Genomic DNA, 21896 nt, shown 5'->3' with positions numbered 1-21896 from the left:
TTCTAACTATGAGAGAGATTGTATTTTACATAATACAAATAGATGCAGCAACAGTCAGAGGTGTAAATCTCATGACTATGAGAGAGATTGTATTTTACATAATACAAATAGATGCAGCAAGAGTCAGAGGCTAAAATCTCCTGACTATGAGAGAGATTGTATTTTACATAATACAAATAGATGCAGTAACAGTCAGATCTGTAAAATCTCCTGACTATGAGAGAGATTGTATTTTACATAATACAAATAGATGCAGCAACAGTCAGAGGTGTAAATCTCCTGACTATGAGAGAGATTGTATTTTACATAATACAAATAGATGCAGCAACAGTCAGATCTGTAAATCTCCTGACTATGAGAGTGATTGTATTTTACATAATACAAATAGATGCAGCAATAGTCAGAGGTGTAAATCTCCTAACTATGAGAGAGATTGTATCTCATCAGGATGAACCGAACTTCACATCACTAGAGAGAGATTGTATTTTACATAATACAAATAGATGCAGCAAGAGTCAGAGGCTTAAATCTCCTGACTATGAGAGAGATTTTATTTTACATAATACAAATAGATGCAGCAACAGTCAGAGGTGTAAATCTCCTGACTATGAGAGAGATTGTATTTTACATAATACAAATAGATGCAGCAAGAGTCAGAGGCTTAAATCTCCTGACTATGAGAGAGATTGTATTTTACATAATACAAATAGATGCAGTAACAGTCAGATCTGTAAAATCTCCTGACTATGAGAGAGATTGTATTTTACATAATACAAATAGATGCAGCAACAGTCAGAGGTGTAAATCTCCTGACTATGAGAGAGATTGTATTTTACATAATACAAATAGATGCAGCAACAGTCAGAGGTGTAAATCTCCTGACTATGAGAGAGATTGTATTTTACATAATACAAATAGATGCAGCAAAAGTCAGAGGTGTAAATCTCCTGACTATGAGAGAGATTGTATTTTACATAATACAAATAGATGCAGCAATAGTCAGAGGTGTAAATTTCCTGACTATGAGAGAGATTGTATTTTACATAATACAAATAGATGCAGCAACAGTCAGAGGTGTAAATCTTCTAACTATGAGAGAGATTGTATTTTACATAATACAAATAGATGCAGTAACAGTCAGATCTGTAAAATCTCCTGACTATGAGAGAGATTGTATTTTACATAATACAAATAGATGCAGCAACAGTCAGAGGTGTAAATCTCCTGACTATGAGAGAGATTGTATTTTACATAATACAAATAGATGCAGCAACAGTCAGATCTGTAAATCTCCTGACTATGAGAGAGATTGTATTTTACATAATACAAATAGATGCAGCAATAGTCAGAGGTGTAAATCTCCTAACTATGAGAGAGATTGTATCTCATCAGGATGAACCGAACTTCACATCACTAGAGAGAGATTGTATTTTACATAATACAAATAGATGCAGCAATAGTCAGAGGTGTAAATTTCCTGATTATGAGAGAGATTGTATTTTACATAATACAAATAGATGCAGCAACAGTCAGAGGTGTAAATCTCCTGACTATGAGAGAGATTGTATTTTACATAATACAAATAGATGCAGCAACAGTCAGAGGTGTAAATTTCCTGATTATGAGAGAGATTGTATTTTACATAATACAAATAGATGCAGCAACAGTCAGAGGTGTAAATCTCCTGACTATGAGAGAGATTGTATTTTACATAATACAAATAGATGCAGCAATAGTAGTCAGAGGTGTAAATCTCCTGACTATGAGAGAGATTGTATTTTACATAATACAAATAGATGCAGCAAGAGTCAGAGGCTTAAATCTCCTGACTATGAGAGAGATTGTATTTTACATAATACAAATAGATGCAGCAACAGTCAGAGGTGTAAATCTCCTGACTATGAGAGAGATTGTATTTTACATAATACAAATAGATGCAGCAACAGTCAGAGGTGTAAATCTCCTGACTATGAGAGAGATTGTATTTTACATAATACAAATAGATGCAGCAACAGTCAGAGGTGTAAATCTCCTGACTATGAGAGAGATTGTATTTTACATAATACAAATAGATGCAGCAACAGTCAGATCTGTAAATCTCCTGACTATGAGAGTGATTGTATTTAACATAATACAAATAGATGCAGCAATAGTCAGAGGTGTAAATCTCCTGACTATGAGAGTGATTGTATTTAACATAATACAAATAGATGCAGCAACAGTCAGAGGTGTAAATCTCCTGACTATGAGAGAGATTGTATTTTACATAATACAAATAGATGCAGCAACAGTCAGAGGTGTAAATCTTCTAACTATGAGAGAGATTGTATTTTACATAATACAAATAGATGCAGCAACAGTCAGATCTGTAAATCTCCTGACTATGAGAGTGATTGTATTTTACATAATACAAATAGATGCAGCAACAGTCAGAGGTGTAAATCTCCTGACTATGAGAGAGATTGTATTTTACATAATACAAATAGATGCAGCAACAGTCAGAGGTGTAAATCTTCTAACTATGAGAGAGATTGTATTTTACATAATACAAATAGATGCAGCAATAGTCAGATCTGTAAATCTCCTGACTATGAGAGAGATTGTATTTTACATAATACAAATAGATGCAGCAACAGTCAGATCAGTAAAATCTCCTGACTATGAGAGAGATTGTATTTTACATAATACAAATAGATGCAGCAACAGTCAGAGGTGTAAATCTCCTGACTATGAGAGAGATTGTATTTTACATAATACAAATAGATGCAGCAACAGTCAGAGGTGTAAATCTCCTGACTATGAGAGAGATTGTATTTTACATAATACAAATAGATGCAGCAACAGTCAGATCTGTAAATCTCCTGACTATGAGAGAGATTGTATTTTACATAATACAAATAGATGCAGCAATAGTCAGAGGTGTAAATCTCCTAACTATGAGAGAGATTGTATCTCATCAGGATGAACCGAACTTCACATCACTAGAGAGAGATTGTATTTTACATAATACAAATAGATGCAGCAACAGTCAGAGGTGTAAATTTCCTGATTATGAGAGAGATTGTATTTTACATAATACAAATAGATGCAGCAACAGTCAGAGGTGTAAATCTCCTGACTATGAGAGAGATTGTATTTTACATAATACAAATAGATGCAGCAATAGTCAGAGGTGTAAATCTCCTGACTATGAGAGAGATTGTATTTTACATAATACAAATAGATGCAGCAAGAGTCAGAGGCTTAAATCTCCTGACTATGAGAGAGATTGTATTTTACATAATACAAATAGATGCAGCAACAGTCAGAGGTGTAAATCTCCTGACTATGAGAGAGATTGTATTTTACATAAAACAAATAGATGCAGCAACAGTCAGAGGTGTAAATCTCCTGACTATGAGAGAGATTGTATTTTACATAATACAAATAGATGCAGCAACAGTCAGATCTGTAAATCTCCTGACTATGAGAGTGATTGTATGTAACATAATACAAATAGATGCAGCAACAGTCAGAGGTGTAAATCTCCTGACTATGAGAGAGATTGTATTTTACATAATACAAATAGATGCAGCAACAGTCAGAGGTGTAAATCTCCTGACTATGAGAGAGATTGTATTTTACATAATACAAATAGATGCAGCAACAGTCAGAGGTGTAAATCTCCTGACTATGAGAGAGATTGTATTTTACATAATACAAATAGATGCAGCAACAGTCAGATCTGTAAATCTCCTGACTATGAGAGTGATTGTATTTAACATAATACAAATAGATGCAGCAACAGTCAGATCTGTAAATCTCCTGACTATGAGAGTGATTGTATTTTACATAATACAAATAGATGCAGCAAGAGTCAGAGGTGTAAATCACCTGACTATGAGAGAGATTGTATTTTACATAATACAAATAGATGCAGCAACAGTCAGAGGTGTAAATCTTCTAACTATGAGAGAGATTGTATTTTACATAATACAAATAGATGCAGCAATAGTCAGATCTGTAAATCTCCTGACTATGAGAGAGATTGTATTTTACATAATACAAATAGATGCAGCAACAGTCAGATCAGTAAAATCTCCTGACTATGAGAGAGATTGTATTTTACATAATACAAATAGATGCAGCAACAGTCAGAGGTGTAAATCTCCTGACTATGAGAGAGATTGTATTTTACATAATACAAATAGATGCAGCAACAGTCAGAGGCGTAAATCCCCTGACTATGAGAGAGATTGTATTTTACATAATACAAATAGATAAATAAACTAATAGATGTTAGTTTATTTTAAGTTTAATGTTCGTTTTTTTATTTCACAAGTAAGTTTTTATTTATTTAAAGATAGTTATATTGTAATTTTACTTTAAAGTTAGGGGGATGTTATTTTTAGGGGTTAATAGTTTAATTTAGTGTTTTGCGATGTGGGGGCCAGCGGTTAGGGGTTAATAGGTTTATTTAATAGTCGCGATATGGGTGGCCGGGTTAAAAAGTTTAATATAGTGTTTGTGATGTGGGAGGGTGGCGCGGTTAGGGGTTAATAGGTTTAGTAGTTACGATGTGGGGGGCCAGCGGTTTAGGGGTTAATAGGTTTATTGAATAGTCGCGGTGTGGGTGGGTGGCCTGCAGATTAGGGGTTAATAAGTTTAATAGAGTGTTTGCGATGTGGGAGGGACGCGGTTAGGGGTTAATAGGTTTAGGAGTTACGATGTGGGGGTCTGAAGGTTTAGGGGTTACTGTATTATAGTGTTGGTGATGTGGGGGGCCAGCGGTTTAGGGGTTAATAGGTTTATTTAATAGTCGCAATGTGGGTGGGTGGCCGGCAGATTAGGGGTTAATAAGTTTAATATAGTGTTTGCAATGTGGGAGAGTGGCGGTTAGGGGTCAATAGGTTTAGTAGTTACGATGTGGGGGCCAGCGGTTTAGGGGTTAATAGGTTTATTTAATAGTCGCGGTGTGGGTGGCCGGCAGATTAGGGGTTAATAAGTTTAATATAGTGATTGCGATGTGGGAGGGCGGCGGTTAGGGGTTAATAGGTTTAGTAGTTACGATGTGGGGGGCTGAAGCTTTAGGGGTTACTGTATTATAGTGCTGGCGATGTCGGGGACCAGCGGTTTAGGGGTTAATAGGTTTATTTAATAGTCGCGATGTGGGTGGCCGGCAGATTAGTGGTTAATAAGTTTAATATAGTGTTTGCGATGTGGGAGGGCGGCGGTTAGGGGTTAATAGGTTTAGTAGTTACGATGTGGGGGGCTGAAGGTTTAGGGGTTACTGTATTATAGTGTTGGCGATGTGGGGGGCCAGCGGTTTAGGGGTTAATAGGTGTATTTAATAGTCGCAATGTGGGTGGCCAGCAGATTAGGGGTTAATAAGTTTAATATAGTGTTTGCGATGTGGGAGGGCGGCGGTTAGGGGTTAATAGGTTTAATAGTTACGATGTGGGGAGCTAAAGGTTTAGGGGTTAATACTTTATTATAGTGTTGGTGATGTGGGGGCCCAGCAGTTTAGGGGTTAATAGGTGTATTTAATAGTCGCGGTGTGGGTGGCCGGCAGATTAGGGGTTAATAAGTTTAATATAGTGTTTGCAATGTGGGAGGATGGCGGTTTTGGGGTTAATAGGTAGTTTATGGGTGTTAGTGTACTTTGTAACATTTTAGTTATGAGTTTTGTGAAACATTTTTATTTCGCAAAATCCATAACTACTGCTCTCAGATGGTGGAATGGCTTGTGTCGGTATAGGCTGTAATGCAAGCATTTTAGTCTCATCGCACAACCTGTAATATGGCGCTATGGAAAATCCTGCACTCAAATGTCATTTTTTTGGAGTGCAGAATGGACGTTGCGTTACAGGCTAAAATGCTTGCGGTATAGCTATAATAATAATAACTAGTATTTATATAGTGCCTTTCTCCCAGTGGGACGTAAAGCGCTTTTTCAGAATTAACCAAATTGGCAGCTGAATAGTAATAGCTGTTATTATTACCCAATTTAATGGTATCGACCTCGGAAGGATGAAGGGCTGAGTCGGCCCTGCCGGGATTTGAACCTGTGACCTTTGGATCTTTGAACAGGCTTTTGTAGTCAGGACATTTTACCAACTGAGCTTCCTCCGCGGCTTTACCTCCGTGACTTGTAATATGTGTTCCCGGCCATTCCGCGTGCAATGGCCAATTTTTCAGCGGTAAACTTATAATCTAGCCGTCTGAGAGAGATTGTATTATTGCACCCCTATAGATAAAAATAATATAATAATATAGATAAAAATAAGTATGAAATGAATCATATTAGTGTCCTAAGAATCACTAGGAAGTATGGGAAGTGGGAGGATACTTAAATTGTGGCTGGGGTGTCTTTGCTTCCTTCTGGTGTCCAGGCAATGAATTTCCCAACAGTATTGAATGGAATCGTAGACTCTCCATGCCATTGGAAAGAAAGATGTTGTAGTGGTCATGATGTTCTGGGGTCTCTATATAAAGGCATTTCTAGCTCGGTGTCCTAAATATTCTCAGAATGTCTGCTCACTTATTTAGCTGTAGGCAGGGGCTTCACTGAGACTTTCATTGTGCTTATTCTGCAAGTAAGTTGTTTGCTACTTTTTAACACAATCTATTTATTTTTATGTTTACTGTGTCACATCCCTCTAAAAGTATCAGATATGTATGAAACACCAGTCATGTGACTTTTGCATTTATGGCTTGTAGATGAAGATGACCTGAATTAATGAGGTCACTAATATTACGTACATGTTTTATTGTTTTCTTGCAAAATAATCTGATCCCATTTTTTATATTGTGTTTTAATTCCACTTTCTCACAATACAAGATTAAATAATTGTTATGATAAAACAACATCATTGGACTCATGCATTCTACCTTCTGAGTGTGTCTATGTAGTGAACGTGGATTTGTAGAATTGTTATACAGTCTGATTTCTCTTGATCTAGGACAAATGTAAGGAATTTACAGATCCCCTCTCCACCCTGCCTAGATACACATCCTCAAGTAATTCATTTATTTGTGTTACTACTGGTTAGTGTCCCAGTATATTAAGCTCTATAATCTACTGTTCGGTGTGTGAATAGCTGTATTAATTATATATTGGGCCCAGATTAGTGTATATATTTCCCTGCAATGTGAAAATAATATGAACTATATGAAATAAGTCCTTTTTATCAGGTTTATGTCTCACTATTTCACAGGAGATATTGTGCATCTTGAGATGGGATTTTCAAGGTTTAACATAAACAGTACAATTTTCCACTGTTATAAATGGCATGTGTTATGCTGTTTGCTTTGTCTACTTGGACCTAACACATCTTGGTTGAAAAAGAAAGTAAATCTCATTTGGTTTGTGTGTATATAAAGTTTGGTATATAAAGGTATTAGTATAAATTCAGTATATATATACAGTATATATAACATAGTCATGTAACATGCATCAAGATTCAGGTGTGTCTACATAATGGGTAAAATATGGTGCTTATAACATAAAATGACAGTGACAACACACTTCACTCTTACACAGACATAGCATCTGAAGCAAGGACTGCAGAGGTCCCACGTCATCATGAGGGGTGGTCCTATCATTGTGAGAGCTAATCATTACCACCCTCACTAACTGCCACTGTATGTTCTACTGGTCAGATTCAAACCAAAGTCACATAGGTCCCACGTCATCATGAGGGGTGGTCCTATCATTGTGAGCGCTAATCATTACCACCCTAACTGCCACTGTATGTTCCACTGGTCAGATGCAAACCAAAGTCACATGGGCAGGGATGGTAGAACCAACATTAACACAATAAATCACCTGCACCCAAAGCCCCTTTCAGAGATGAAGCCTAGGTGTATATAACATATAGAAGCTAGTTTATTGCTATAGCACTGCCATTTTACTTATCTCCCTACAGTAACGACCATACAGTTAGTCATAACCAGCACCTTCTGAATCGGTTTAAAAGGACATGAAAGGAAATTAGAAAAATGCTCTAATGTGCCCTGAGCTGAACGCGGCCTGGGACTTGCTGCTACATACATATGCCAGATGTGTTTAACTCAGGACCAGTATTGCCAGACTTGAGTAACTCACGTTTGTGGAAGTAAAACACATATGTATAGGCCAGCAATAGCAATTAACACATTAGGGAATTTACTCATTGCCTTGTTTCCTCTTTAAGTAGAATGTTGAGGAACTGAGGCCTGTGGTGTGCAGTGAAATAGGACTAGAGCTTCCTAATAAATGAGGGACAATTTTTATATTTGCAGTGATAAAAAAGTAAACACATCTGATCCTATCTCCAACTGATACTATAAAATAGAAGGTGGCTGGGCTGTGGGTCTTTGGTGTGTTGTGCACATTTATGCCCTATCACACGTGTACAGGAGAGATCACAGAACAAAGACAAACATGACTGGCTGGAGATACTCTTGTTCCTTAGTTATGATGTTCCATACCAGGGTTGGAGCCGTGTCACTATATTAAATGACTCGCTTATGCTAACTTCTGTGATTTTTAAGCTGATTTAAGAAGTGTTCAGAAAGGTCTTTAGCCATCAGTTCTTTGTTCCCGTGTGAGTTCTCTGGTGTATATTCAGATAGGACCGTGTAGTGAAGCACATGTGACATTCAGGGCACATGAATGGCTTCTCTCCTGTATGAGTTTTCTGATGTGTGTAAAGATTTGATCTCTGTGTAAAGCGCTTATTACATACTGGGCAGACAAATGGCTTTTCTCCCGTATGAATTCTATGATGTGTCACCAGATACCACCTCTGCGAGTAGCCTTTACCACATTCAGGACAAACATACTTCCGTGAATGGTTTCCCAAATGTTCATTCAGTTTAGTCTTTTTCGTGAAGCACTTGTCACTAACAGGACAAGCATATGACTTATTCTCTGTATGGGTTCTATTGGGTGCAACCTGAAAATCAGAATTAAAAGTATATGATTTCTTATTTTTAGGAAGTTTCTCATCAATATGGGATGGTTGGGGGACATAGAAAGCTGCTTTTTTGTGGACTCGTTTTGCACAGTTTATGTCTGAACTGTTCAGCCTTTTGGGTCCGCATGTTGCCTCACTACTGCCTTCATGAAACGTATCACTTGGAGCATTAATGGTTTGTTCCCATTGATGTGAGACAGAAGCAGAAACTCCACTTTCATATAACATTGGTTCTGTAAGTGAACAGCTTTCAGTCTCTCTGCTTATCTGAGGCTGACTGTTATCATCCTCTGAGAAATAAGGCGTGGGCTGGTACTGTTTTTCTGTATTCTTGCTGGTGGCTTCATCTGTTGGGAAGCAGTAGAAATTCATTAGTCTAATGGGGACATAGAATCAGACATTACTACATATATCCAATAATATAAATAATTACTGCAGTAAAAACAAATTATGCTTACCAGATAATTTAATTTCCTTCTGTATAAGGAAAGTCCACGCCTTCATTCCTTCCTGTTGGGAAATACTAAACCTGGCCACCAGGAGGAGGCAAAGACACCCCAGCCAAAGGCTTAAATACCTCTCCCACTTTCCCCATCCCCCAGTAATTCTGCCGAGGGAACAGTAGGAAAAATATCAGGGTATAAAAAGGTGCCAGAAGAAAAATATAATTTAGGGGGCCGCCCATCGTAGAACACGGGGGGGGGGGGGCCGTGGACTCTCCTTATACAGAGGGAAATTAATTTATCTGGTAAGCATAATTTATGTTTTCCTTCTTAATATAAGGAGAGACCACAGCTTCATTCCTTACTGTTGGGAAACTTATACCCAAGCTCTAGAGGAAACTGAATTATAACGGGAGGGACAAAAAAAAAAAAAAAAAAGAGACAGACCCTAATCTGAGGGCACCACAGCCAGCAAAACCTTTTCTCCCGAAGGTTGCTCCAGCTGAAGCAAAAACATCAAACTTGTAAAATTTAGAAAAAGTATGTAAGGAGGACCAGGTAGCCGCCTTACAATTCTGACCCATAGAGGCCTCGTTCTTAAAGGCCCAAGATGAAGCCACTGCTCTAGTAGAATGAGCCGTAATTCTCTGAGGAAGCTTATGTCCCGCTGTCTCATAAGCTAAGCGGATAACACTCCTTAACCAAAAAGACAAGGAAGTTGCAGAAACCTTCTGCCCCTTATGCTTCCCAGAATAGGCAACAAACAAGGAAGGAGTTTGTCTAAAATCCTTAGTAGCCTGAAGATAGAACTTCAAGGCTCGAACCACGTCCAAATTATGAAGCAAATGTTCCTTCAAAGAAGGAGGATTAGGACACAAAGCAGGAACCACAATTTCTTGATTGATGTTGCGGTCTGACACGACCTTAGGGAGAAACCCTAACTTAGTACGTAGGACAGCCTTATCAGAATGGAACACCAGATAAGGAGGCTCACAAGGCAGCAATCTCAGATTCTGGAAGCTCAGAGAGCCTCTTGTGCAGAAAAACAAACAGGGACGAAATCTGTCTCCTCAGGGAAATGGCAGAAAGACCCTTCTCCAGTCCATCCTGGAGAAATGATAGGATCCTGGCAACCTTAACCTTATGCCAGGGAAATCAAAGCTCTTCACACCAAAATAAATAGGTTCTCCACACCTTATAAAAGATGCGACGAGTAACCGGCTTACGAGCTTGAATGAGAGTATCAATACCTCTCTCAGAAATACCTCTCTTTGCTAGGACTAAGCGTTCAATCTCCACGCAGTCAGCCTCAGAGAATCTAGATTTTGATGAGCAAAAGAACCTTGTTCCAGCAGATCCCTGCGACAAGGTAATTTCCATGGAGGAAAAGATGACATCCCCACCAGATCCGTGAACCACATCCTTCACGGCCACGATGGAGCAATCAGTATCACTAACGCCTGCTCCTGCTTGATGCGGGCCACTACACGAGAAAGGAGTGGTAACGGCGGGAAAAGGTAGATTAGACTGAACCTCCAAGGCACCACTAATGCATCTATTAGCTCCGCCTGAGGATCCCTGGACCTCGACCCATATCTGGGTAGCTTGGTATTAAGATGAGACACCATGAGATCTATCTCCGGCGTCCCCCACCTGCTGCATATCTCCGCAAATACTTTGGGATGGAGAGACTATTCCCCCGAATGAAAAGATTGTCTGCTGATAAAATCTGCTTCATAGTTGTCCACACCTGGAATGTGGACCGCTGACATTGCTAGGGAGCTTCTCGTTCCCCCCCGATGGTTGATGTAAGCCACCAAGGTTATATTGTCTGATTGGAATCTGATAAACCGGGACGAACCCAGAAGAGGCCAAGCCCTCAGAGCATTTTAGATTGCTCAAAGTTTCAGAATGTTGATCGGGAGGGAGCGTTCCTCCTGAGACCACAGGCCCTGTGCCTTCTTGGCACACCAAACAGCTCCCCATCCTGAGACTCGAGTCCGTAGTCACAATCTCCCAGGATGGTCTTAGAAAGAATGTTCCTAGGGACAGAGCCACCAAGAGAGCGTTTCTCTCAACCGGTTGTCAAGGGAAATCTGTTGAGAGAGATCCGAATGATCGCCGTTCCGCTGCCTCAGCATGCACAGTTGTAATGGACTGAGACGGAACCTGGCAAAGGGAATTATGTCCATAAAAAAGTTAAAGGCAACACTCGAGAGGCACTTATGAAAGTAAAAAGCAAAATTTATTTAAACATGTTAAAAACAGGCACAGAACAACAGGCTCCTTACGCGTTTCATGCCGCAAATGGGCACTTAATCATAGGATTCCTATGATTAAGTGCCCATTTGCGGCATGAAACGCGTAAGGAGCCTGTTGTTCTGTGCCTGTTTTTAACATGTTTAAATAAGTTTTGCTTTTTACTTTCATAAGTGCCTCCCGAGTGCTGCCTTTAACTTTTTTTGGTGCACTTTGTGGTCTGTGCTTGGCCGCTTCCGGCTTGCACCTCTCGGAACTGTGTGTGGCTCCTCCTTCAGCTTGTGCAGCGCTCGGCTTTACAGCACTCACCTGTGGATCTGCAGAAGCCTGGTTCGTTTGTTCGGAATTATGTCCATGCTGGACACCATGAGACCAATTAACTCCATACACTGAGCCACAGATAGCCTTAAGGAGGTCCAGAGGGCAAGACATGCCAAAGCTAGCTTGCAACGTCTCTGGTCTGTTAGAAATATCCTCATGGATATCAAATCTATTATAGTACCCAGGAATTCTACCCTGGTGCTTGGAATCAGAGAACTCTTTTCTAAGTTTATTTTCCATCCATGAGATCGAAGAAGAGAGAGAAGAGATACCGAATGGTCCTCCGCCAGATGAAAAGATGGTGCTTGTACCAGAATATCATCCAAGTAGGGAGCTACTGCTATACCCCGGGTTCTGGCAACGGCCAGAAGAGCCCCTAGAACCTTTGTAAACATTCTTGGAGCAGTAGCTAGACCAAACGGAAGCGCAATAAACTGGAAGTGCTGGTCCAGGAACACAAACCTTAGGATCTATAGTGGTCATGAACTGTCCTTCCTGAACTAAAGGAAGGATGGACCTTATTGTCTCCATCTTGAACGAGGGGACATTTAGAAACTTATTTAAGCACTTTAGGTCCAGAATCGGGCGAAAAGTTCTCTTCTTCTTTGGGACCACGAACAGGTTTAAATAGTATCCCAAACCTCCTTTTGCGATTGGAACAGGGACAATGACCCCTAGGGAGGACAGATCCCGCATCCAACCCAGAAAGGCTTCACTCTTTTCTGGCTTTGAAGATAGGCTTCAAAGGAGAAATCTGCCCTTGGGTGGTTGAGATTTGAAACCTTTCTTGTATACCTGAGCTATGACCTCCAGGACCCATGGATCCTGCACGTCCCTGAACCAAGCATCTGAAAACAGCGTCAGTCTGCCCCCTACACGATCCAGCGCCGGATCGGGGGTAGCCCCTTCATGCCGACTTGGTCTCGGCCGTCTTCTTGCTCTGCTTGGATTTTTTCCAGGATTGAGCCGGCTTCCAAGTACTCTTGGCTTTCTCAGACTTAGAGGAGGACTGTTGTCGTTGGGATTTCTCAGAATGAAAGGAACGAAAATTAGAGCCTTGTCCCTTAGACTTCTTCTTTTTATCCTGCGGTAGGAAGGCACCCTTGCCTCCTGTAACCGTGAAGATAATGGAGTTCAGGCCTGAACCAAATAAAATATTTCCCTTAAAAGAAAGGGAAAGGAGTCTAGACTCACAAGTCATATCCGCAGACCAGGATTTCAGCCAGAGCGCCCGACGGGTATGCACTGAAAAAACAGAAACCTTAGCATTTAGGTCGAATGATCTGCATGTTTGCATCACAAATAAAAGAATTAGCAATTCTCAAGGCCCTAATTCTTTCCTGGATAACGTCGAGGGGACCCTCCACCTTGATCAATTCAGATAAGGAGTCGCACCAGTAGGCCGCAGCTCCAACAACCGAAACATTTTTCTGAAATTGTTTTCCATCTTCTTATCCATTGGCTCTCTGAACGACAAGCTATCCTCAAGTGGGATAGTAGAACGCTTGACTAGTGTGGAGACATCACCATCCACCTTAGGGACGGAACCCCACAACTCATATTGAGATTCCTGGGCCGTTAATAATTTTTTAAAGGAAGACGAAGGGGAAAAGGAAGATCCAATTCTATCCCACTCGTTCTTAATAATATTTTACATTTTTAAAGGTACAGGAAAAGTTAACGGCACTACCCTGTCCTCGTAAACTCTGTCTAATTAAGGAATCAAAGGTTCATCAGGCAGCTTGGCCTCTGGAACTTCTAATGTAGACAGAACCTACTTTAGAAGAAAATGTAAGTGTTCAATCTTAAATCTAAAGGCTGGTTCATCCGCAGCAGGAGGCCTAGAGGTAGCAGACTTCAAACCAGAAAGTTCACCCTCTAAAGACTCAGAGTGTGACCCATCCTTGGATAATTGAATAACAGATCAATCCAATAAATCACTTGATGACCCCTGGACAGGAGAGCTATGTTTAACCTTTTGCTTGCGTTTAACAGGGCGAGGTAAAGCACTAAGGGCCTCAGACACCGATGTCTTTAACTGCGCACTAAAGTCTGATGGTAAAAGGCTTCCTCCAGATGGAGGATCAGGCATGCTACGGGAAGCTGCATGTGATGAGGGAGATGAATGATGAGTATGCATCTCACGGGATAACGAGTCCTCAGAGGTGGACGGCTCAGTGGTACTAAAGGGGTTAACCTTCTTAGACCTAATAACTTTGTCCAGACATGTGGAACATACTTGAGAGGGCAGGCATACCAAGGCCTCCTCACAATATAAACAGGTATTACTATTTGGAATAGAGGGAGTACCCTCTATCAGAATCCTCCATAGCTTAAGCTAATGACAGTAGGACACAGAATAAAACAATCTTTTTATTTCTCACAAAAACGGCACCTTTATACTCCCAATGGCTGGGCATTCACCTCCTCCTAGACCCAGACAAAGAGAAAAAACGTCTTCTCGACAGCTAGCTCGGTCAGGAAAGAGGAAATGAAAGTGAGACCACTCCCGGTCACATGGTGTGCAAGGCAGGACTGCCCCTGCTATGAAAAAAAGTGTGCCAAGCTACAAGCTGCGCAGCGTTCAAAGTGAAAGTAAAAACCTGAGCATTCCAGCAACATAACAAACAGTCTATGAGCCCAATGAAATCTCACACATAAAGCAGCATAAAATCAAAGCAACACATTTGATTAATCCCCACTGTTCAATAATCCCCCTCCGGAGATATGAACCCATGATTCTATTAAGATAAAAGGAGCCACACTGTGACCCTGTCTTCTAGCGTTTTCAACATATGTGAAAAAATAAAACGATCTTACCAGAATCCATGCTGTGGAACAGAAACACAGCCTCTCAAGTGTGACAGTCTTGTGGCATCGCTCCTGACATGGACTTGAGTGAGAAAGACAAGCAGGCAGTGAAACTTGTCAACACTGATTGCTTAGGAGCTGTTTGCAGGCAGTCTGGATAGGTTCGCAGAAAGACTCTCCCTGCATCTCCAGACTCTAACTTTCATCAATGCCCTCACTGAGAGACTGACAAGACTACTTAAAACTCCAGTCCCATATCGAAGGGCATATACCCTTCCTAAAAAACTACTCCGAATCTTCTGACACTTCTCTGCCATCCTCCTGTGATGAAAGGCAAAGAATGACTGGGGGATGGGGGAAGTGGGAGAGGTATTTAAGCCTTTGGCTGGGGTGTCTTTGCCTCCTACTGGTGGCCAGGTTCAGTATTTCCCAACAGTAAGGAATGAAGCCGTGGACTCTACTTATACTAAGAAGGAAAACATGCAAGGTTAATAGTCTCCAGAATATGGTTCTTGATTCCCATTTTTCTTGGTTTAATAAAGCTATTTTTTCTAAGCACAACTATAATGCTATCAAAACAAAAATAATGTGTCAAGTCAAGGGCCTAAGTGTTTGATATTTAACCAACAGATAAATGAACAGATTGGATGATAAGAGCAAGCAATTTGTCTATGCTGAACTTAATTGTGAAATATTCAGGGGGTGATGTTACAGCAGAAGATTCCGTTGCTTTCATTGGGACACATAATATACTCACTAGTAACATCATCTTCACTAACGTCCATATCTGAAGACTGAAGCCGATTTCTTAAACACACGTCTTCTACTTGTTCTATATTCGATGCTCCAATGTTTATTCCACCTTTACAAAATAGATATTGAAGAGATAATGTCAGTGTTTAGCGCCTCATGTGTGTATCAGTCACCATATAGACAAATCAGATAGAAAATGTCAACACATTATTCATTTTTATTATTAGTTATTTTTTAGGTTGTGGGTTATTTCTGGCAGCTTCTGACAGCTTCAACTGAATTTTTACATTGTATTATTCAACAAAGCCGTTACATTGTATTATTTTGTCTGTACACTGTATAAATTAATGTCAGCATGAATGTGTCATCTACGTTTGATCTATCATATGTGATGTGTCATTTATTTTATTATGTTTCATCATAAGTGGTTTTCATCGCTATTCCAATAGAATATATGTACATATGATTTTATCTGTGAAATAGCTTTGTATACAAGGATTAATCCGTTGGGATTGATTGTATTATAATATGTAGACATATTTTACATCTAACACTGTTTTGAAACTGACTGTTTGACACAACAGCTAAAGACTGTTGGTGATTAGATGACATGTTCATTACACCTGTGCTCTCAATCTGATTGGATAGGATAGCATTTAAATAGGTGCATCAGTATAGGGTTTGTTATGCCTGGAGAAAAGCGTAAATGCTGAGAAACGAGTTGCATATCTGGGGGTACAGACTGTGCATACCCACCAGTTTTTAACACTCTATTGTTTGAATTTTATATGGTTTTAATAAATCAGTTTTTAACTACAAACAGTGTTTACAAGCCCTAATTGCCAGGTGCACATATGTGTTGAGCCTACTGTTTGGTTCATCACTGTGAGTGTGTCCCTGGACTACGTGCAGCTGTCGGGAGGAGGTGGGCTGACACCTTTATACTGCCAGCCTGCGTCTACAAGCACATAAGGGTGCTCTATGGAAATGTGACATTTTCTATCTGATTTGTCTATTTGGTGACTGATACACACGAGGCGCCTCTCTTATATTTGCTAGATGCTGTTGTTTTATTCCACTACATTCGTGTAAAGAGGAGTGCAGCCACTGTGATACTGAAATTACTACAGGAAATGTAACCCCAGATGAACTGACAATATACTGGACTCAGGAGGAGGCCCTCCTACCGATAAATATTCTGGAATTAAGAGCGATATTCAATGCTCTTCAGGTGTGGCCTCAGCTGGCTTCGGCCGGATTCATCAGGTTTCAGTCGGACAACATCACGACTGTAGCTTATATCAATCATAAGGGGGGAACAAGGAGTTCCTTGGCGATGATAGAAGTTTCCAGGATAATCCGATGGGCAGAGACTCACTCTTGCCATCTATCAGCGATCTATATCCCAGGGGTGGAGAACTGGGAGGCAGATTTTCTAAGTCGTCAGGCTTTTCATCCGGGGGAGTGGGAGCTCCATCCGGAGGTGTTTGCGCAACTGGTTCAGCTATGGGGCCTACCAGAATGGGATCTGAGGCATCATGTTATCCCCACACTGGGCAGAAACCTCACTGCTCCGATCTGCTCCGGAGTGCTAAGCTTACTCCTCTCAACGGACGGACTACACTGCCTCACCGCTCTAACTAAGAGCGGAATATACATGAAGGAGAGACACATCGGACTGAGAAGACAGTGATTCATAAAATGTGCACTCCCAGACGATAGAAAACAAAACCTCCCCCTCACTAGAAAATGTGTAATGTCTGTCACAACAATTAGCATATATATACTTGTCCCACAAGCCTATATCGGCCATCTGATTCCTTCTTAATAAACAGCTTAAGGAAACAGAGCTCTACACACAGATTAACCCCTTCATGTCATGAACCAAGCCTCCAGACTAAAAAGAAAAAGAAAAGGCCTGGGAGGCATTCTGCTAGAAAGGGCTGTGTGGGGATTTGAACCTTTGGCTCTGTGCATACCATCCTGTTTGTTTGCATGCTGAGCCACAGCCAGTTCTAGCAATAGCATGGAACTTAAAAGATCTGATAAATAACTATTTGCCTTACTTGTAATTACACCTGTGCAACACACAGGTGTTCTCAATTCTGGAATTACTCAGAACCAACCCTGTGCAAAACCTCCCTATTTAACGATGGCTCCTAGTCTGCATTTTGTCTTCACATTGGATCTGTTTTGTCAAAAGTCAGAACCTGTTTCCTGTACTTCTGTTCTGTACTTATTTGGAGAAAGACTTCACCTTTGCACCTGTTTACAAGGTATTACCAGGAGAAAGACTTTACCTTAAAACCTGTTACCAGTTTACAAGTTTGTTTCATGCCTTGTGCAATTCCTGCACTTCAGTTATTACCAGGAGAAAGACTTTACTTTTAAACCTGCTACCTGTTTACAAGTTTGTTTCCTGCTTTGTGCAAATCCTGCACTTCAGTTATTACCAGGACAAAGACTTTACTATTAAACCTGCTACCTGTTTACAAGTTTGTTTCCAGCTTTGTGCAAATCCTGCACTTCAGTTATTACCAGGACAAAGACTTTACCTTTAAACATGTTACCTGTTTACAAGTTTGTTTCCTACCTTGTGCAAATCCTGCACTTCAGTTATTACCAGGACAAGGACTTTACCTTTAAACCTGTATACAAGTTTGTTTCCTGTTTTGTGCAATTCCTGCACTTCAGTTATTACCAGGAGAAATACTTTACCTTTAAACCTGCTACCTGTTTACAAGTTTGTTTCCTGCTTTGTGCAAATCCTGCACTTCAGTTATTACCAGGAGAAAGACTTTACTTTTAAACCTGCTACCTGTTTACAAGTTTGTTTCCTGCCTTGCGCAAATCCTGCACTTCAGTTATTACCAGGAGAAAGACTTTACCTTTAAACCTGCTACCTGTTTACAAGTTTGTTTCTTGCTTTTTGCAATTCCTGCACTTCAGTTATTACCAGGACAAAGACTTTACCTTTAAACCTGTTACCTGTTTACAAGGTTGTTTCCTGTTTTGTACAATTCCTGCACTTCAGTTATTACCAGGAGAAAGACTTTACCTTTAAACCTGCTACCTGTTTACAAGTTTGTTTCCTGCTTTGTGCAAATCCTGCACTTCAGTTATTACCAGGACAAAGACTTTACTATTAAACCTGCTACCTGTTTACAAGTTTGTTTCCAGCTTTTTGCAATTCCTGCACTTCAGTTATTACAAGGACAAAGACTTTACATTTAAACCTGCTACCTGTTTACAAGTTTGTTTCCTACCTTGTGCAATTCCTGCACTTCAGTTATTACCAGGACAAAGACTTTACCTTTAAACATGTTACCTGTTTACAAGTTTGTTTCCTACCTTGTGCAAATCCTGCACTTCAGTTATTACCAGGACAAGAACTTTACCTTTAAACCTGTTTACAAGTTTGTTTCCTGTTTTGTGCAATTCCTGCACTTCAGTTATTACCAGGAGAAAGACTTTACCTTTAAACCTGCTACCTGTTTACAAGTTTGTTTCCTGCTTTGTGCAAATCCTGCACTTCAGTTATTACCAGGAGAAAGACTTTACCTTTAGACCTGCTACCTGTTTACAAGTTTGTTTCCTGCCTTGTGCAAATCCTGCACTTCAGTTATTACCAGGAGAAAGACTTTACCTTTAGACCTGCTACCTGTTTACAAGTTTGTTTCCTGCCTTGTGCAAATCCTGCACTTCAGTTATTACCAGGAGAAAGACTTTACTTTTAAACCTGCTACCTGTTTACAAGTTTGTTTCCTGCTTTGTGCAATTCCTGCACTTCAGTTATTACAAGGACAAAGACTTTACCTTTAAGTCTGCTACCTATTTACAAGTTTGTTTCCTGCCTTGTGCAAATCCTGCACTTCAGTTATTACCAGGAGAAAGACTTTACCTTTAAACCTGCTACCTGTTTACAAGTTTGTTTCCTGCCTTGTGCAAATCCTGCACTTCAGTTATTACCAGGAGAAAGACTTTACCTTTAAACCTGCTACCTGTTTACAAGTTTGTTTCCTGCTTTGTGCAAATCCTGCACTTCAGTTATTACCAGGACAAAGACTTTACCATTAAACCTGCTACCTGTTTACAAGTTTGTTTCCTGCTTTGTGCGATTCCTGCACTTCAGTTATTACAAGGACAAAGACTTTACCTTTAAACCTGCTACCTGTTTACAAGTTTGTTTCCTGCCTTGTGCAATTCCTGCACTTCAGTTATTACCAGGACAAAGACTTTACCTTTAAACCTGTTACCCGTTTACAAGTTTGTTTCTTGCTTTGTGCAATTCCTGCACTTCAGTTATTACCAGGACAAAGACTTTACCTTTAAACCTGTTACTTGTTTACAAGGTTGTTTCCTGTTTTGTGCAATTCCTGCACTTCAGTTATTACCAGGACAAAGACTTTACTTTTAAACCTGCTACCTGTTTACAAGTTTGTTTCCTGCCTTGTGCAATTCCTGCATTTCAGTTATTACCAGGAGAAAGACTTTACCTTTAGACCTGCTACCTGTTTACAAGTTTGTTTCCTGCCTTGCGCAATTCCTGCACTTCAGTTATTACCAGGAGAAAGACTTTACCTTTAAACCTACTACCTGTTTACAAGTTTGTTTCCTGCTTTGTGCAATTCCTGCACTTCAGTTATTACCAGGAGAAAGACTTTACCTTTAAACCTGCTACCCGTTTACAAGTTTGTTTCCTACCTTGTGCAATTCCTGCACTTCAGTTATTACCAGGACAAAGACTTTACCTTTAAACCTGCTACCTGTTTACAAGTTTGTTTCCTGCCTTGTGCAAATCCTGCACTTCAGTTATTACCAGGAGAAAGACTTTACCTTTAAACCTGTTACCTGTTTACAAGTTTGTTTCCTGCTTTGTGCAAATCCTGCACTTCAGTTATTACCAGGAGAAAGACTTTACCTTTAAACCTGTTACCTGTTTACAAGTTTGTTTCCTGTTTTGTGCAATTCCTGCACTTCAGTTATTACCAGGACAAAGACTTTACCATTAAACCTGCTACCTGTTTACAAGTTTGTTTCCTGCTTTGTGCGATTCCTGCACTTCAGTTATTACAAGGACAAATACTTTACCTTTAAACCTGCTACCTGTTTACAAGTTTGTTTCCTGCCTTGTGCAATTCCTGCACTTCAGTTATTACCAGGACAAAGACTTTACCTTTAAACCTGTTACCCGTTTACAAGTTTGTTTCTTGCTTTGTGCAATTCCTGCACTTCAGTTATTACCAGGACAAAGACTTTACCTTTAAACCTGTTACCTGTTTACAAGGTTGTTTCCTGTTTTGTGCAATTCCTGCACTTCAGTTATTACCAGGACAAAGACTTTACCTTTAAACCTGTTACCTGTTTACAAGTTTGTTTCCTGCCTTGTGCAATTCCTGCATTTCAGTTATTACCAGGAGAAAGACTTTACCTTTAAACCTGCTACCTGTTTACAAGTTTGTTTCCTGCCTTGTGCAATTCCTGCACTTCATTTATTACCAGGAGAAAGACTTTACCTTTAAACCTACTACCTGTTTACAAGTTTGTTTCCTGCTTTGTGCAATTCCTGCACTTCAGTTATTACCAGGAGAAAGACTTTACCTTTAAACCTGCTACATGTTTACAAGTTTGTTTCCTACCTTGTGCAATTCCTGCACTTCAGTTATTACCAGGACAAAGACTTTACCTTTAAACCTGCTACCTGTTTACAAGTTTGTTTCCTGCCTTGTGCAAATCCTGCACTTCAGTTATTACCAGGACAAAGACTTTACCTTTAAACCTGCTACCTGTTTACAAGTTTGTTTCCTGCTTTGTGCAAATCCTGCACTTCAGTTATTACCAGGACAAGGACTTTACCTTTAAACCTGTTTACAAGTTTGTTTCCTGTTTTGTGCAATTCCTGCACTTCAGTTATTACCAGGAGAAAGACTTTACCTTTAAACCTGCTACCTGTTTACAAGTTTGTTTCCTGCCTTGTGCAATTCCTGCACTTCAGTTATTACCAGGAGAAAGACTTTACCTTTAAACCTACTACCTGTTTACAAGTTTGTTTCCTGCTTTGTGCAATTCCTGCACTTCAGTTATTACCAGGAGAAAGACTTTAGCTTTAAACCTGCTACCTGTTTACAAGTTTGTTTCCTACCTTGTGCAATTCCTGCACTTCAGTTATTACCAGGACAAAGGCTTTACCTTTAAACCTGCTACCTGTTTACAAGTTTGTTTCCTGCCTTGTGCAAATCCTGCACTTCAGTTATTACCAGGACAAAGACTTTACCTTTAAACCTGCTACCTGTTTACAAGGTTGTTTCCTGTTTTGTGCAATTCCTGCACTTCAGTTATTACCAGGACAAAGACTTTACCTTTAAACCTG

The 21896-nt window shown here is 40.0% G+C and overlaps 2 protein-coding genes across 2 annotated transcripts in view; both read right to left on the bottom strand.

Annotated features, from left to right (window-relative positions):
- Nucleotides 1-21896, bottom strand: part of LOC128639721 (oocyte zinc finger protein XlCOF7.1) — a gene marked incomplete in the record, with an annotated part of 926940 nt that overhangs the window by 392762 nt on the left and 512282 nt on the right.
- The window catches only part of LOC128639719 (oocyte zinc finger protein XlCOF7.1), a 53721-nt gene continuing 38558 nt past the window's right edge, over nucleotides 6734-21896 (bottom strand). Inside the window, exons 3-4 of the mRNA XM_053691833.1 lie at nucleotides 15531-15635; nucleotides 6734-9286 (exon numbers count right to left, since the gene is read on the bottom strand). Coding sequence (XP_053547808.1) covers nucleotides 8550-9286; nucleotides 15531-15635 — 842 coding nt within the window. The 3' untranslated portion in view covers nucleotides 6734-8549. The remainder of the gene's footprint in view (nucleotides 9287-15530; nucleotides 15636-21896) is intronic.

The sequence above is a fragment of the Bombina bombina genome, chromosome 9 (assembly GCF_027579735.1).
Source record: "Bombina bombina isolate aBomBom1 chromosome 9, aBomBom1.pri, whole genome shotgun sequence".
Classification (NCBI taxonomy): domain Eukaryota; kingdom Metazoa; phylum Chordata; class Amphibia; order Anura; family Bombinatoridae; genus Bombina; species Bombina bombina.
The sequence above is the reverse complement of the archived record's forward strand: the minus strand, read 5'-3'. Positions and strand labels throughout refer to the sequence as shown.